General features: G+C 32.7%; 2 protein-coding genes and 1 long non-coding RNA gene across 4 annotated transcripts; all 3 read left to right on the top strand.

The window, feature by feature from the left end:
* Window positions 1-2,206: 2,206 nt before the first annotated feature.
* On the top strand, window positions 2,207-5,509 carry LOC114711586 (formyltetrahydrofolate deformylase 1, mitochondrial). 2 transcript variants are annotated; one of them, XM_028896001.1, is made up of 8 exons: window positions 2,207-2,465; window positions 2,684-2,796; window positions 3,687-3,837; window positions 3,912-3,985; window positions 4,102-4,261; window positions 4,516-4,614; window positions 4,699-4,785; window positions 5,173-5,509. In XM_028896001.1, the coding sequence occupies exons 1-8, from the start codon at window positions 2,316-2,318 to the stop codon at window positions 5,317-5,319; spliced, it is 981 nt and encodes a 326-aa protein (XP_028751834.1). In that variant the 5' UTR covers window positions 2,207-2,315; the 3' UTR covers window positions 5,320-5,509. The 2 variants fall into 2 exon arrangements, with proteins under 2 accessions (XP_028751834.1, XP_028751835.1); XM_028896002.1 differs by lacking the exon at window positions 2,684-2,796 and having other exon boundaries at window positions 2,309-2,465.
* Window positions 5,510-9,464: 3,955 nt separating this feature from the next.
* LOC114711587 (uncharacterized) lies at window positions 9,465-10,526 on the top strand. The gene is made up of 2 exons (XR_003737150.1): window positions 9,465-9,882; window positions 10,147-10,526. It is a non-coding gene; the product is annotated as an uncharacterized LOC114711587 (long non-coding RNA).
* Window positions 10,527-12,574: 2,048 nt separating this feature from the next.
* Window positions 12,575-13,587, top strand: LOC114711569 (inositol 2-dehydrogenase/D-chiro-inositol 3-dehydrogenase-like; the record flags this gene model as incomplete). Its single annotated transcript, XM_028895981.1, has 2 exons — window positions 12,575-12,871; window positions 13,417-13,587. Coding segments are annotated over exons 1-2 (366 nt in total), but the record flags the coding sequence as incomplete, so codon positions are not given.
* Between the last annotated feature and the right edge of the window lie 652 nt (window positions 13,588-14,239).

The following is a 14,239-nucleotide window of genomic DNA, read 5'->3' as shown; positions in this document are numbered from 1 at the left end:
CGTCGGAGTCTTGCAGTTCAAATGACACCAATCACATCTCTCCAGAATTTCTAATTTTGAGTTCGAATTTCAAACCTAAAAAGTATAATGAGTACTGTGGCGTGAAAAAAATAAATAAATTACATGCTTGTCATCTTCATTTGTCATTGCCTTTCAATTTATATAGCGGTAATGTCAAACTCTTACAAAAATTTGAATAATAATCGAAACAATTTCTATTTTTATAAACTTGTTTATTTATAAAATTTAATTCAAATATAAATCAAATTATCCAATTTAATTTTTACCGAATTTTAAGATAAGATAGTCCAGGATTTTAGAGAATGTAACTGACATTGAACATTGAACCTGGTCTCACGGAAATATCTATACAAAATCTGAATAGAAATGGAATGTAATAATGTTGCACCTTTGACAGCAAGCAAGGTTATGAAGATCAGGAGAATCAAACAGTTGACTTTTACTCATAATATACTAGCTCTGATGTTTAATATATATAAGACTCAATTAACTAATTGAGGAGATTAAGAAAGTTACTAAACAATACTTAATTATAACATATGTTATATAATATCTCTAAAATATTTATATATATCATTAGATTATACATTAATTTATAAGTGAGTCAAATTTATTTAAAAAAAATAATAAATATAAATATTTTAAAGTAATTTAGTAACTTCTTTAGTATTTCCAAATTAGTTAACTAGATTTTATATTAAGAACGGGAAGTAGTATTTAAAAGTTAAAACGTGGAAAATTTTCTTTTCAGGACCAAATGAAATACACATTTTGCGCTAAGGGCCCTAAAATTTAAGAATCTGTTAAACACGTAGTATTACACTATCAAAAAAATTATTTAAACAGCATCTTGTCAAAATTCAAACTTCTTAATGTTGAAAAAAGAATTTGTCAAAATCTGAGTCAATAGGTAATTTATGCTTCAATGGCCATCGGTGGTGGCTCCGGAGCAAGTGCTGGTGATGGTGGTGGTGGGGTATTTTTTCGGATAAATGGAGAATTTTACTAAATACAATATAATTTCATTTTTAATCTCTTAATAATTATCTGAGGTGTCAGGTTTTGCATTCTTTGAATGCTTTAAGAAATTGTGAATTTGTGAGTGTCAGCGTCAAGAAGGGTCACTCTCACCAGCCGCCCATGACCAGCCCACACTTGTGGGCGCGCTTGTGGATAGAAATAAAAGAAGGTAAATTTAAAATTCACCAATTTACCAACAAGTATTGATCCAAATGATAGAGATTTAGACACTTTAAATATCATGTCTTGAGTTTGATTCTTAGAACGATATGTATGTAAAAACCACTGTTGAAAGGAATTCCCACTATAGTACCTGACAGTATTCTGAAAGATTAGTCTCTTATCGTTCCGGTAGGAGGATACTCTAGAAAAAAAAGAAATTCACCAATTTTTTGACAAGAATTATTATAACAGTAATCAATATATATATATATATATATATATATATAACGAATGCACCACAATATGTATAATAAAACTTATAAAAAAACTACTATCTCCCTCCTTCTATAATATAATGGCTATTTGAAAATTGGATTGTGTTATAAAGATTTTAATACATTTTCTCTCCTACATTTATAATATTAAATTTAAAATATCTCTATTAATTGTAAGAGGTTTTTATTAAGAGATAACTTCCATAGTCCAATGTACATGATTAATTAAATAACATAATTTAGAAAAGTCAACACACAATTAATCAATTTAACTAGTTCTTTTTAATATCATAAATTATTTATTTAACTTTTATATTAAGAATCAGTAGTATTATGTGTTGGAAAATAACTTAATAATACTCAATTTTAAAATAATTATGAATTACTACCTCTGGTCCTTAATATAAGACCTCGTTTGACTTTTATTTTGATCCTAAATATAAGACTCTAATTTATTTTGTCTCTCATATTTATATATATTTTTTCAAAATAGTCTTTAAGGCCAGAGGGAGTTTATATTAAGATCCATTAATTTAAATTCCCATTTCAGTTTTTCCGAATCCATTCGGCCATTCCTATCTTCTGCCTTTCCCCTCTTGATTCTAAGCCAAGAATTTTATGATTATTATTTATTTATCGTTCTATAATTCTGTGAATATCCTTACACGGCAAAACGGCATGTCGTCGAGCTGAGCACATGGTTGGATTGGATCGACCCAAAGCCAGAGGAAGCCTCTGCTTCAACTTCTCTCGCAAACCAACCCCACCAAGCGGGTGGTTGGTACTACTTCATCGATCTTATAGAGCGAGAAATCGAGAGGCAAACTTAAGCAGAGGATGGCATTAGCACGTAGAGTCTCTTGCAGCCTCCCTCAAGTTGTTGGATTGACAAACAGGTCCTTCAATTCTTTGAAATTCCCTGACGACTCTGTTGGATCACCATCCTCTTCCTTTCTCACCCATGGAATCCATGTATTTCAGTGCCCTGTAAGTTACATTCTCATTTAGCTTTTCTGTTATTTTTGACCCCCATGATATGGCTTTTCTATTTAGATGCTTATTTGCGCTTTTTAGTTTTCATTCTTCCGGTCATTTCTCTTTTAATTGCCGAGAAAATTATTATTGTTGATGCCAAGTTTCGTAAGCGGGTGGGAAGAGGTTCCGTTCTGGGTGCCCAGGTGGGAATTGAATTGGTTTTGTGATAGGATACGGTCGGAATTGTAGCCAAGCTGTCGGATTGTATTGCTTCTAGAGGTGGAAACATTCTCGCCGCTGATGTTTTTGTACCTGAAAATAAACGAGTCTTCTACTCTAGAAGGTAGCTCCAATGTCTTGTACGTGAATTTAGAAATACAGTCTATCGTGCTGGTTCATTTTTATTTCAAGTGTACTATTTTTGATCAAGCCAATCTGTGTCAATTTGTTTTATTTATGGCTGCTAACCTATGATAAATCAAGATTTCGGATCCAGAATTACGTCGTACTTGATAAGACACTTCTAATTACTTTCAAATACTGATACAACATGTCAAATGCAGTAAAAAACTAACATATTTATCCATGCTAGTATTATAAATTCTTAGCTGCCAACAATGCAAGTTTTCAAGCCTTTTGATATAAAAAGCATCTTCTCTCAAAAGGAATTTTTTTTTTTTGCCCTTCCCAATCCTCTCTCATTCACCAATGTGGACTGTGCTTAGTGCTGTAAAGCTTAAATTTTGTATTTCCTAGGCATGAGGGACACTTCTTAGCAAGTGTACTATCAAGCTTGCCTCAGTGTGAGTGCTTGAGCTCCCATCAAAGCCAATAAAGGTTAAACCTCACACACACACACACACACACACACACACACACACACACACACAGAGAGAGAGAGAGAAGGAGGGGGCATGGGAGCTCAGTTAAACTGGTAACTGATTACCCATTTAATCTTCTTGCCATTGATCCTTAAAGCTGGCTTTTTAATGTCGGGAGAATGACTGAGGGCAATAAAAACTTCGCTGTAAACAATTTCTCAAAAATTAAAGCGGATGTCTTATATTCTGCCAATTTTATTTCTATTATTTTTCTAAGAAAACTTCTTTTATGACTTGAAGAAGTCCACAACAATTTTCTTTCTCTTTTTGCTCTGTGGCACAAGAAGCTAATGAGGTATTTTTGGTTTACTGAACCTATGAATGAAGCTGTACCTTGTGCTGATCATTGCAGTGATTTTGTATTTGATCCTGTTAAATGGCCACGCGTGCAAATGCATGAAGACTTTCTAAAGCTTTCAAAAGAATTTAATGCAATGAGATCTGTTGTAAGGGTGCCAGCGCTGGATCCTAAATATAGGATAGCTGTTCTGGTGTCAAAGCAGGTAGACGTTGTTATTTCTCTTGTGACATTTTCTGCTGTTGTTTGGGTATTGAAGCTCTCTTTCTATTTTTGTAGGATCATTGCCTGGTTGATTTACTACATGCGTGGCAGGATGGAAGACTTCCAGTGGATATCAAGTGTGTAATTAGGTACAAGTTCAGAAATAACACCTTTAGATTGATATCTCTCATTCGTTTGTTTTGTTTTATTTCCCCCTTGACCTCCTCTTGGATCTAAATAATGTCTTCAATGGCACATTTGGCAGTAACCACGACAGGGGACCAAATACCCATGTTTTTCGTTTTCTTGAGAGGCATGGCATTCCTTATCATTTTTTAAGCACAACCAAAGAGAATAAAAGAGAAGGGGAGATCTTGGAGCTGGTTCAGAATACAGATTTTTCAGTCCTTGCAAGGTATATGCAGGTAAATAACTCATATTTTTTGTTTACTAATTGCTCTAATGTCTAAGAGAGGGATTTGGGTAATTGGTTCTATTTTCTGTTCTGCAAGAATTGGCTATTCATTAGAAGTTATGACAATGTGACTTGGGTATATAATTACCTTTCGGTTGCGTTCCATGCCACTATCTCGCATAAAATTGATTTGAAGAGTTCGACTTCTTTTTTTTTTCCTTCCTAAACTGTTCTAAAGTATGTGGCATTAATTAACCTCTGCAGATACTATCTGGCAACTTCTTAAAGGGCTATGGGAAGGACATCATTAACATTCACCATGGTCTGTTGCCATCATTCAGGGGTGGCAATCCATCTAGGCAGGTTAGTCGCTGACACTTAATCATTTGTGCTTTTTGTTGCTTCCTAATCACACATGAGTTTTAATATGTTAGATTGTGTTGGCAGGCCTTTGATGCAGGTGTGAAATTAATTGGGGCAACGAGTCACTTTGTGACTGACGAACTTGATGCGGGGCCCATAATTGAACAAATGGTGAGCACATAAAACATTTATAGCCATTTTTGTTCAGGTTACAGTGGCTAGTTCACAACAATGCGTAAATGGTAACATTGATGTGAATGGGCTATAGGTGACATTGATAAAGGAAGACCATTAAATTTACTTTTAAGTTTAACTTGCAGTTAGACTTAGATCATCATCCCATTGACAATACAAACAGATGCTGCTGCTGAAAAATCTGTGTAGCCTCCCTGGGCTTCTGTATCAGTTATAAGCACTAAGATATATTGCAAAGTATATGAAGAAGTCTGAATAAATTGTGAAGGTGCATGTTATATCCTAAACTTAGCGGACACAGCCTAGAGTATGCCTCTTTCTTTTTCTCGTGTGAGTAAAAATGGCTGAATCTTATATTTGCAGGTGGAGAGGGTATCCCACAGGGACAACCTGCAGAGCTTTGTGCAGAAATCAGAGAGCCTTGAGAAACAATGTCTTTCAAAGGCTATCAGATCTTATTGTGAGCTTCGAGTATTACCTTATGAAGGAAAGAAGACAGTTGTATTTTAATGGGTTACAAAGCGCCAAAATGAGACGCCAAGCTACATGTGTCGGAAAGAGATTGCCATAGTTCTTTTTCCCATCCTTCTTGTATTTTATAGCGTAATCATTTGTTTGAATATAACAATATGCACCAAAACGAGGTGCATTTACATGTGAACTCACTAATTTAATCAAATGGAAATATTCATGTTATAATTCCCTTAGTGTGTTTGGATTAGTGGGGGGAGAAGTAATTTTTTTTTAATCTAACTTCTATAAAAGTGAGATTGGATAAAAGTCAGATAGTATAATGTGATTTATGTTTGAATTAGATTTTGTAAAAAAGTCAGTTTGAGAAACTAAAATTTGTTTCGATAACTAACGAAAAAGTTAAGTTATATGTAAAATGAACAAAAAAGATATGAATTTTATTAAGTAATATTACTTCCAGTCCTTAATATAAAAGTTAGTTTGATATTAAATTTGATTCTAAATATAAAACAACAACTATTTATTATAAATAACTAATTTAACTAACTTTTTTAGTCTTTCCAAATTAATTAACTAGCTTTTATATTAAAAACTGGAAGTAGTATATATTTAATATTAAATGTATATAATGCGACAATTGTAAAAAAAATTGAAAATAAAATCATTTAAAATAAAGAAATTAATTTATTATTAGAAAGAAATTGAAAAATGCTATCTTTCCACCGCACGTTACATCCCACTATTTAAAGCAAAGAAATTAATTTATTATTAGAAAGAAATTGAAAAATGCTACCTTTCCACCGCACCGTTACATCCTACTGGTAAAAACAGGATTGATTAGCTTCTTTCATAAATCCATTTGAGATCCAAAAGTCAAATTGTATAAACATTAAACCAAACACCACTTTTTATGAAAAAGTACCGTTTGCCATTTGAATCATACATTTTGGGGTCAAAATGTGAATACAAACACACCCTTAGACCGTGTTGGGGATGGCTGATGAGAGCCTTTGTCGTTTGTCTTGGGGTTCCCAATCAAAAATAAATCCAAGTAATGCAATATAGTACAAAATTCGGGTTATTTCACTTTGAGGAGCCTTTATTTGAAATCCTAAGCAACTAAGTATCAAAAATAAAGAATTGACGTGGAAAGGGATTGATTTTCTTTTTAATTAACTAATTGGCAAAATTTAAAAGGATGCAAAATGAGTAAATAATTTTTGGATTTTTAGTTTATAAAATGGATATGAATTAAATGAATAAAAAAAATTAACAAGTGATAGCAAATGGAAGAGCAATCCTCTAGCACAATGATTAAGGCTATCATTACTTCAATTAATTTGGGAGTTAGCTAAATTCAAAAGACTCTAAGGGCCACCCCCTAGACTCGGTTTAATTAGAATAATCAACACCAAGTCACCTTGCATATTAATTATTCACAATTAAACTGTTTCAGTACAATTAGCCAAAAAGAAAATCAAAGAAAAGCAATTAACATTTTTAGTCCAATAACCAAACCATCTTGAATTACCACTAAATGTTCACAATAATTTCAAAACATAGTCTGACCCAGTACAATGTAAAGAAATTAAAGCTAATAGCATAATGTTAAATGCTAATCAAAGATTCCAACAACTACAACCAATCTCAATACAAATATAAATCATCACAGCCCATTCAAACATTATAAAATTCATTCTAAGATATAGAAATCACAATTATAATGAAAGAAGTAAAGATTAGAATAGTTGAAACTCCCATTTGAAGCTCCAAGTTCAAGCCATAAACACTGTTCTAGAGAATTGGAGGATTTAGCTACTCTTAACCATCACAACCACAGCTCCAACAAACCAATTCGGTTCAGCCATGAAGAAAAAAGAAGATGAATGCTGGGATGTGATTTCGCTGTGGAAGCTCACGCTGAATCCTCTCCTTCACGCCGCTGGTTCACTGCCTCTATTCGTACCTCTCGCGTGTCCCGCCTCACAGCTCGTTCAACGTCGCCTCTGTTTCGTGTGCTGCCCACCTCGCGTGTGTCTGTCTCCTCTCTCCTCCTGTGCGCTGCTCGCGTTGATCATATGAATAATAGGTTTAGTGGGGAGGGGGCAAAACGCAACGTTTTGCTCCCCACTTTTATTATTTTAGTTTTTTTTAATTTATTTTTTTCTTTTCTCTTTTTTTTTTTTTATTTTTTTATTTTGAAAATCTTCCAAAAACCTGTAACAAAAATTCAAAGATAAGGTAACATTAATTGTTCTCAAAAATCAATTAGTCACAATTAAACCAAAATATGATAATTTTGCCCCTATAAAATAATAATTCAAAATAAAACATATCAAACCAATTAATAATCAATTAAGGCCAAAAGGAACCAATTAAGTTGACAAAACTCATATAAAAAATATCAAAATATGTAAAAATAATTGAGTTTGTCAATGGTATTTTGAGATCCCAAACTGACTTCTCATCGATAAAAGCAACTTCTGGCCAAAATTTTTGTTTGGGATTCTAATAGAAAAAAAGGAGCTTCATGAAAAGAAGTAACTTTTACCTTTGCCTCAAAAGAAGTGTCATTTGCATAGAAAATAATCATGCTATCCACATTTATTTGTTGTTATTTTTATTTGTTAATGTACAAATAATAATTAAAATAAGAAATATTTTACAACTTTTTCAATAATACAACAAGTCCTTCTGTTTTTATAATTTTGATATTTAATATTTTCTTAAAATTATCACATTATACATATGTAATGTATATAATAAAATTTATATTCTTTTCAGTTATTTTATATTTAAACTTATTTTTTTATTAATCATTCAAACAAGTTTCACCTTCTTAAATTAATTTTTTTTACAAAAGTCAATCTAAACATGAATCCTATCGCACTACTTGATTTTTATTCAATTTGACTTTTATAAAAATCAGATTAAAAAAAAGTAACTTCTCTCACTGCTAATCCAACCATACTCTTAGTTAGTTGCAAGAATAAGCTAAAGGAAGAAAGAAAATCCAGTGACCATGACTGATATGGTCCCGAAAACATCGGGGTTACATTTGATGATTTGTTTTAAAGTTGCTTTGCTTCATGATTTTGCGAATGGAAAAGGGTTGGTGACAGAATAGAACTACAACGGCTTTTCTTTTTTAGATTTTTCATTTTGAGACTCGTGATTGCATGCATACTAAATGGAAGACAGCTTATAGCCTAGACAAATTGTCAAAAGGCTCAAAGGTAGCTCGAACAAATATCATTGGAAGAATTGTTATAAAGTTTAAAAAAAGCCTATAATTATTAAAAAGTTTAATATCAGTAGTTTGTAATAATAAGTTTTAGAAAATAACTTCTCATATGTTATTATGGTTTTTTTATAGTTATTTTTTTTTCTTTCAGACCTCATTTTAATTCTCGCAACATCATTCTAGTTTTTAAGAACGGAAAGCTACTCATAACCAAAAAAAAAAAGAGCAGTCACAATTATATATTTACAGCAATTAAAAATATATATTTATCATACGATTATTACAAATTTAATATTGTGTGAATAAAAATTTTATATAAATTTTATTATGTAGTTAGTTCACATTGAGATTGTGTTGCTTAAAGAAAATATAAATTTTTATTATATATATTTAAAAAAAAGAAGAAGCCCGATATAGGCAACCGTTTAAATTTTTAAAGTCAATTTTTCAGCAAAATTATAACGTTGTATTTAATTATTTTTAATTAACCATAAAAATTAATTTAAATAAAAATAAAATTATTTGAATCAAATTTAAGTCATGCAAATGTCTCAATGCATGCATACGGTACCGTCTAAATTTCTGTCTGGAGTGCTGTCCAAACAAGAGAATAAAAATAATGTCCATATATAAAAATTTCAAATAACAATTTAAATTCATAAGAAAATTATTGATTAAAAATAAAAGAACCAAGTCTAGAATATATATTTTGTTCTCACGAACTATGAATTTATAAAATCACAATGAAAGTCCACAAGTTTTACAGAAAAAAATATGAAAATATTTATAATAATTTCATAAATTCATGATCCCTCCCAATAAAATATTTTTAAATTGGGGTTTTGGCCATAATTATTTTCAAACAAAAATGCTCACGGTAGGTCAATAAGCGCAAACCGCCGGCTATACTCCAATCACCCAATGGTCCCGTACTTTCCCTCAATTCGATCCCTGACTTTGCCCCTCATTCCGAGTCGAGATTTGAGAATTGAGAGCATAGTACCGTACTTTCCCCTCAATTCGATCCCTGACTTTGCACGATATGCCTGTAATAATTTCCTCCCTCTTGCCTTTTCTGTAATTGATTTCCCCCCGATCTGCATCAGTATTTCTTAGGTTTTCATGATCACCTCATTTTCTTCGAAAATTTGCTCATTTTGGTATTGAGTTTCTTCTTGTGGTCGTGTTCTCCCGCGATGCAGGGTAAGATTTTCCTAGAGGTGGAACCTCCAAGCCCACTCAGATACTTAATGGGAGCCGCCGTTATGATGATCGGAGTCGTATTACCCGTCGGTTACATGATGTTCCGGAACAAGCGCGTTCCCTCATCTTCTTCCTATTCCAAACAGACGTAGGTGTGCCTTTGTTTTCCTCCGTATTTTCCCTTTTCTTTCTAACCAATGTTAGTTAATTAGATCAGCATTATCGGCATGTGTTTTTCGTTTCTTTTTTCAATTTTCTAATATCTTTGTTGGCCATAGAAACTACTGTAGTATTTGAATGTCTGATGGGCGGATATTTGGAAAGAAATTAATAGATCCAGAATAGCGAACTCGGAATGTCTGATTGAAGAGTGCTATTGGTTGAGACTAATTTGACGGCGTGTGTTGTTCTTTCAGGGACAAGGTTCTGATATAGAGACGTAACCGAATGCGAGAGCTGCGATTTACTGGATCTGGATTTGTCAGGTTATGTTTGAAGTTGATTTATAGGAGACTTAACCAGATTCAAAATTAGGTCAATTGTAAATGCAATGAGATCCTGTTTCTTGTTAGTGGGTTCGTCTCCAAATTCTGAACTCCGATACCAAGAAATTATATGATTGGGACTTGCATTCCATTTTTTCTCTCGGATCTGAAATCTCTTGTAGCTCCCTAATTTCTATTATGGGTTGGGGAATATTACACCGTAAAATGTCGTTGTTCTTTTATATTTTATCCTGAAAGGAAGCAGAAAGATCTTAATCTTGCTAGTTACTTAGCATTCAGTTTCACTATCATTGATCACTTGTCTTTCTGGGTATTCTACTCTTACAACACAAATAGGAATTCATGAAATTCGTAAATGGAAAGACTTCTGATACTGGAACTCATGCTTTATCGAGTATCTTATTCTATTTTTAAATTGGTTTATTCTGCAACAACAAATGCTAGTCACAATATGAGTTTCAACGGAACAAGTTTAGTCATTAATCAAAATTTATAATTACCTAAGTGTCTAGGAAATGTAGTGTTGGTGTTGGATGCCGTGTTTTTCATATTGATAGATGTGAAATGGGGTTTCAAAATTTTTGTACCTAGTGATTGGATGTCGATTGATTTTTACATGTGAACTCCTGCTGTTGAAGTATTTATTAGTTTCATGTATAGAACGGACAGAAATTCTGGATTCTATAATGTACATGGATGTCTGTTTTTTGCCCCTCCCATTAAAAGACATAAATCTATAAAGTATGGATATCCACAAAAAGTGGTATTGTATACGAAGTTCCAAAACCAGTAGAAATACTCAAATCCATGGTTACAGGCAATACTGTTCGTACGCACAGACCAAACATTGGACACAAAATGGTCAAGAAGTAGTCAGCACTACTGTGAAATACTTCTACCCTGCTAGCAGATTTTGTCATTCCAGAGAATTTGAAGACTAAACAAACATTTGAGGGCATCTACTCATACTTGCTGATGAAGAATGATATGAGAATATTGGGCATACCGAGTAACTGTGAAAATGTGTATTTATCTATAAAATGTTAATTTATTATGATATGGAAAATATGTTATGATGTTTTAAATTTAAATTAGTATTCATCTTACTATGTCTAGGCTTATTCATAAGAAACAAGCCATAATTAAATTTTAATCGTGACTTTTTTTCTTGTAAATAGACCCGAGCAGTAGTTTAAGAGTTAATACAAGGCTTGGTTCTTATAGTTTGTTTCCATCTTGGTTTTGATCCTTATAATTTGAAATCATAGATTTTTGTAATGTCAACATTTTTATTAAAATGTAAGGTCTAAAGTTTTTTTTTTTGGGTGAACAAATAAGGTCTAAAGTTTTAGAAGAAAAAAAATTTGAGGGACTAGAGCTTGTGAATAATTTGAAGCTATAGGGAGCAAAACCAAATGAAAGCAAATTATAAGGTTCATGCATTATAGTAACTCTTAATTTATTAGTTATATTTTAGCCCTGAGTTGTCTATATTAAAAAGAAAACTCCTAAATGAAGCCCATGTTTGTAGAATTGGGGCGAGCCCACTCCTTAAAGACACTAAAAAGTACCAGCATTAAACTCACAAAACCAGGAAACGAAAAGCACACTCCTAAATTGCTCGAGTCCCTTTAACAGATAACACGCACAATTTTTAAGCAGTAATTTTACGAGGAAAAAAAATGTCCTTTTGAGTAACAAAATGATTTCAAAATAGAGTGAGACGTTCCAGAAAACATTTAAAAAAACATTTTAGAAGAAAACATCGAAAAAGATAGTGGTAAAAATCGTTCATTGATGCTGATCGGGCGATCATTGGACAAAGCTGGAAACCCAACATGAAAAACTTGATCTTTTACATTCAAGTATATTAATTTATAATTATTAAATGAATCAATTACAAAATATTTTCGGTCTTCAATATAAGACTTAATTGTTGAGTTGATTTTGGTTTTAAATATAAGACCTATTTATCATATTTAACAATTTTTTCTAAATCATCCGTATTGATACTTCTTCAACCATGATCAAATAGAGGAGGAAGGGAAGATATTAAGGAAGATGATTATAGTATTTTTAGAAAAACATATCATATCTTATAATTAACTAACTAATATAACCTTTTTAATTTAATTAGATTAGTTAAATAGTCTTATATTAAGAATATTAGCAGTGTTATAATAATCAGATAAAAGATTCAACAAAATATTTATATTTTTGACCAAAGCACAAATCTTTAATTGCTTTTTATTATATCATTAAATTAACGGACATTTGTACCACAAAAAAAAAAAAAAAGCTACGGAACATAGCATCTCCAAAGAATCACAATTCACAAGCATGGGACCGTTGATGACCCCTCCGGACTCCTCAGTGAGATACCACCACTAGAGCTGAAGGCTGAAGCCTCTGCTGGTTCTGTGCTAAGAAATTAGAATCCATGGATTCTGCTGATCACAAAACTAGTACGGTGAAGTACGGAATCATAGGCGTTGGAATGATGGGCAGAGAGCATCTCATCAATTTGTACCATCTTCGCACCGAGGGCGTCGTCGTCGTCGCCATAGCCGACCCTCACGTTCCTTCCCAACAGCACGCCCTCGATTTAGCACAGTCCTTTAACTGGCCTCTCAAAGTAAGATTCTGCTCTCTTTCATTTCCCTTTAGCAATATTCTTATCCGTGTTTATGTAGTTGGATTGGGTTTTTGCTGTGATGATTCGTAGTTTAATTACTTCAAATTGCGGTGGCATATAGCATTTGCGAACATTCAGCTAAGATTAGAATTGTATGGAATATGATTAATGAGTGGTGCGTATAAATTGTATACTATCTCCGGTACTTAATATAAAACCGTTTGATTTTTATTTTGATCCTAAATATAAGATCTCAATCCACTTTATCTCTCATATTTATATTTTTTTCTAAAATAGCCCTTCTAACAATGATAGTTTTAGTCAATACACTTGATTAGTAATGATATTTTAGGAAAGACAACATCTATTTAGGACAAATAACTAACTCAACTTACTTTCTTAATCTCTTCAAATTAGTCAACTGGCTCTTATAATTAGGACCGGAGGTAGTATTATAATTTGACATCAGTTACAATTATTAGGACATGTGTTTACTTGAGCAGACAATACTGCGTTGCAAGGTGTATGACTTGAAAGTTTTGAAGGTTTTCGGAGGGCACCAGGAGCTGTTGGACAGCAGACTTTGTGACGTTTTGGTAATAGCGACTCCAAATATGACCCATCACAGGATCTTAATGGACATCATCAATCACCCCAAAGCATATCACGTTCTGGTAGAAAAGCCTTTGTGCACCATGGTCTCGCACTGCAAAGAGGTTTGTATCCATCAGATGGAAATGTGTCTACTGATCACTTACTGTATTAGTATCACTTTACAATACCTACAAAAGAACGACTTCCTTGAAAAACTATTTTGTTGTTTAACCTTCATTTCAGTGCTTTAAATTAACAATGAGATGTTTACTATATTTTGGCATTGCGCCATTGCCTTAAAAAAGTATTTTGCAAAGGCTTATTTAATAGTAGGAACAAAGTTCGATTTGGTTAGAACATGCTATAACAAGATGGCTAATGCTGACTGCCAAAAGAAGGACTGCAGATGCTGGTTTTCTTGTTGTGAATGAATAGCTTATACTGTTGTAGTTGGATGTCTTGCTGGTCATGAATGATATCTTTTTTGATTTAAATTAAATTAAATTGAGCAAAAGCTTAAAGTTAAGTTAGGTAACCCCCCCCCCCCAAAAAAAAATCTACCTCTTACAAATTGCGCGTATTCTGCACTTAGTATAGTTAAGAGGTGAATGTTAGCACAAACTTTTCTCGTTCTTCCTCATTAGTCAACAAGCAGGATCTAGAAGCATAACATTAGGTATTGTCTGGTTAGTTAAATTCTAGATTAGGTGGCAGTAATTAGATATTTGACGTGTATTTGATATTCCCCTAATGGCTTGCATTTTGGAATTAGGT

Source organism: Neltuma alba, unplaced genomic scaffold (genome assembly GCF_004799145.2).
Source record: "Neltuma alba isolate B1F8T4 unplaced genomic scaffold, ASM479914v2 tig00011299_pilon, whole genome shotgun sequence".
Taxonomy (NCBI): domain Eukaryota; kingdom Viridiplantae; phylum Streptophyta; class Magnoliopsida; order Fabales; family Fabaceae; genus Neltuma; species Neltuma alba.
The sequence above is the reverse complement of the archived record's forward strand: the minus strand, read 5'-3'. Positions and strand labels throughout refer to the sequence as shown.

What these genes read in the sequence shown, in the direction of transcription:
- LOC114711586 (XM_028896001.1), top strand. Translation starts at nt 2,316, where the DNA reads ATGGCATTAGCACGTAGAGTCTCTTGCAGCCTCCCTCAAGTTGTTGGA. An exon ending in TCCATGTATTTCAGTGCCCT is followed by an intron (nt 2,466 to 2,683) that starts GTAAGTTACATT and finishes GTTTTGTGATAG; the next exon opens with GATACGGTCGGAATTGTAGC. An exon ending in CGAGTCTTCTACTCTAGAAG is followed by an intron (nt 2,797 to 3,686) that starts GTAGCTCCAATG and finishes TGATCATTGCAG; the next exon opens with TGATTTTGTATTTGATCCTG.